Source organism: Solanum pennellii, chromosome 8 (genome assembly GCF_001406875.1).
Source record: "Solanum pennellii chromosome 8, SPENNV200".
NCBI classification, from domain to species: domain Eukaryota; kingdom Viridiplantae; phylum Streptophyta; class Magnoliopsida; order Solanales; family Solanaceae; genus Solanum; species Solanum pennellii.
The window spans coordinates 33,780,252-33,783,903 of NC_028644.1; the positions used below are offsets into that span (position 1 = coordinate 33,780,252).

Below are 3,652 nucleotides of genomic sequence, written 5' to 3' on the forward strand. Positions count from 1 at the left end.
GGGGGAGGGGGGCTGGCCGGTGGTGGGTGGGTGGGGGTCAGGAATCGGGTAAAAAAATAAAATTTTCATTTTTTTAAAAAAAAAATTGTTGTTTTTTCCAAAAAAAATGTAATTTGAAATTGGAGGAGAGTTTTGGAAAATATTTTCCTTAATTTTTGAAAGAACTCATTTTTCTTAATTTTGAGGAAAATGAGTTGATTTGGAAAACATTTTCCAAAACTTTTGTCCCAACCAAATATGAGAAAATCGAAAATATTTTCGAGAAAATGTTTTCCTTCATACCAAAAACACTCTTAAAAAATAATACATTTGTCTGGAAAGAGATATTTTTGACCCATAAATTCATTATAATAATATTTTTGAAATCAAACTATTGGTGGCATATATATATATATTTGGATTAGATTATCGACTGAGGACATTTTTATTCAGTTACATAGTTTAAAAATATTTTTGATTCATTAAGTAACAATAATGATATTTATGAATCAAATTATTGATGACAAAGATATTTTTGGACCATACTATCAAGTGAGAACATTTTTATTTATTTCACATAGTTTGTCAACATATTTTCATAATATGGAAAACAAAATTTAATACAAGCATAAAAGTTGAGAAAAAAAATGATTGGAAAGCATTACTTTAAGTCAAAAGCTAAAAATTAGGTGAGAGTGTCTTTTTTTTCAACTTAAAAATTATTTTATGTTGACCAAATATATTATCTTTTTGCCGTTAATTCTTTTATTATTATATTATTATATTATATTATTATTATTATTATATTATTATTATTATAATTTTTATTAATATATTATTATTATGTCATTATTATATATTATATATTATTGTTATTATTATTATTATTATTAATAATAATAATTTGTGATGATAAAGAAATATGTGAATGATAGGAAATATTATTACTTATGGATGAAAAATATAAATTTATTTTGTTTTAATTTTTTTACGGATACAAACCTTAAATTAATCAACTTTTTATTATGTTAACAACTTTAAGGGTATTTCAGACATTTTGATAAAAAAAGTGTTTATCCGCACTTATTTGCCAATCACATCAACAACTTTGCAGTATTTTTATCCAAACACATAACTACTTATTTTATTATTTTTTTAAGCCAATCCAAACAGATAACTACTTATTTTTAAAATACTTTTTAAAAGTTATTTTTTTTAAGTCAATCCAAACGAACAGTAAAGCAAGGAAAAAATTGAAATTGAATTGGAATATGTACCCATCAGAAGAAGCAAAACGTGCTGCAAATTTTTTGGGCTTAGCCTTATCTCCATATAGTGATAGGCCAGCATTATAATCCTGGAAAAATCATGTTAATTAATCAACCTTTTGTGTTTAAACATAACATTTCTCATTAATATATTATTTATGTTATCATTTCATAGTCTCTCTAGTTTGTACCCGACTTTTTTGATAGGTTATTCATTCAAAATATTTACGTATGACATTATAGAACGATAAAGAATAATGATACAATCAAACCAAACATAATATTCATTAAAAAATACAATACATTATGAAATCATACCTAATAAATGATAAACAAGTGTATAGAAACCAACCAAGGATCATTGTTTTAAACTAGACATGAATTGATAACGAGGTGAAAAAAGAGCAGGGTTCGAAATTATAATTTTAATGTAAAAAACATTTTTACAATCTCTCTTTTATCACTGAACCATCAATTAATTTGATTAGAATCTCACAAGTTAATATACATATATTAAATTTTTAGTATAGATAACTTATGTTAAAAACAAACAAACTAGTTTGTCCAAATTCACAAACATCACTTATCTCTGCCTCTAAAAAAAAAAATTAGGTGTTGCATAGTAGTAAAGGGGCCAAAAAGGGAAAGGAGCATACCTCCGGCTCAGTGAGGTCCTGAAATTCCGGTGGAACACGAATAGAAAAGCCGTCGCCATAGAATTGGAACCAAGACTTAGTATTGGCAATACCTGAAAGAAAATTATTGGAATTGGTTTGGGCGTCGGATTTTGGAATTAATTGAGAGAGCAATAAATTAGAACCAGTGAAAAACACTTGTCTTCTCGAAATAGAGTTAGGTTGGGCACACATTGAATTGGGTTTTTGCAAAGGTTTTGGTGGGTGGATAGACACGGACAGGGAGAGGAGCGTGGACATGGCCATGAGAGGGTGAAATTGGGGATGCTATGCTATTACATGGTTGCTAATGGTTTAGAGATAATGTGGGGACACCTAACACCCTTTCCTTATTATTACTATACTATTATCGTGGAAAACTTACGTGGAAAAATAAATTTATATCAATAAATTATTTAAAATAGCTATTGTTTATTTTATTTATCATTGGTCATTTATTTTTTGTCATTATTATGATTGTTAGTTTTGTATAAACGTGTTTTTTGCTCCTTGCAAACCTCCGTTCACACACTATTTGTGAGAGTCTCTGCAAATTTATTTTTTTAACCTTTTTCACTACAAATTCAAAATTCAATCTTTGCCTCTCAATTTGTTCTTTCAGATTTTTCAGCTAATTGTTTTCCCGATTTCATGCTTATTTCATTATTTTGTATTGTATATTATTGCAATTTTTTTTGTTCCTTTTCAGTATTTTTGTTTTATACATCCAAAATCATGGATGAAGAAGAAACACCATCTAAGAGGGTATACAACCGAATCAATAATTTTTGTATGTTTTCCAATCTTTTTCTTTGCGTTTAACTCCAGGATTTCGAAGAAATTTCAGGATCCTTTGCTAAATCTCGAATTAATCAACAAGAAGGTATGTTAAAGTTTGGTAATACCCATTAAGAGCAAGAAGTCATGCATGTTGCAAAATTTAAAGGGAAGAACAAAAAAGTGGATAAACATAAAGAAGACAAATTTGTTGATGTTTTTACTTCAAAGAAGAAGCGTAAAGTAAAAGAGATTGCATCTACAAGCAATAAACAAGACAAATCAGTTGAAGTTTTGATTTCAAAGAAGAAGCATTAAGTAAAAGATATTGCATCTATAAGTAATGAAGAAGATGCCCAATCTTATTCAATTGAACAACTACATTTTGAAGAATTAAGGTAAACTGTATATGTTTGAAGTTCAGATCTAAAGTTGTATGCATATCTTTAACTGTTTGAATATATTTATATCTTTATATACAAAAATGAAATTTTATATTTCAGTTGTTGTTGTCATTGTTATTGTTGTTGTCATTGTTATTTTGATATTTGTGTTATACTTATTTTCAAATTGTATACTTTTTTTTGTTTCACAGTTGTATCCATATTTGTATAACTTTGTATTTGTATATAGATATTCACTTTGTATAACTTTGTATTTGTATATAAATATTTATTTTGTATAAGTCTGTATTCGTATATAGATATTCATTTTGTATAAGTCCGTACTTGTATATAGATATTCACTTTGTATAAATTCGTATTTGTATATAGACATTCACTTTGTATAAATCCGTATTTGTATACATATATTCACTTTGTATAGTTCTATATTTTTTATACTGTTTTTGCTATATGTCTTGCATAATTATACATTTGAAATTTTATAATACATTTAAATTATTTATTAGGGAGTACAATTTCTTCTCAAGGAAGATGCACTTTACGCCCCACA

At 26.8% G+C, this 3,652-nt stretch overlaps 1 protein-coding gene across 6 annotated transcripts in view; it reads right to left on the reverse strand.

Annotated features, from left to right (window-relative positions):
- LOC107026700 overlaps positions 1-2,253 on the reverse strand; it is an 11,035-nt gene extending 8,782 nt beyond the window's left edge. For 5 of the 6 annotated variants that reach the window (XM_015227772.2, XM_027919389.1, XM_027919387.1 and 2 more), the window contains exons 1-2: positions 1,904-2,253; positions 1,257-1,336 (exon numbers count right to left, since the gene is read on the reverse strand). In XM_015227772.2, coding sequence (XP_015083258.1) covers positions 1,257-1,336; positions 1,904-2,188 — 365 coding nt within the window. In that variant the 5' untranslated portion in view covers positions 2,189-2,253. The remainder of the gene's footprint in view (positions 1-1,256; positions 1,337-1,903) is intronic. The other variant, XM_015227771.2, reaches the window with a different exon arrangement.
- Between the last annotated feature and the right edge of the window lie 1,399 nt (positions 2,254-3,652).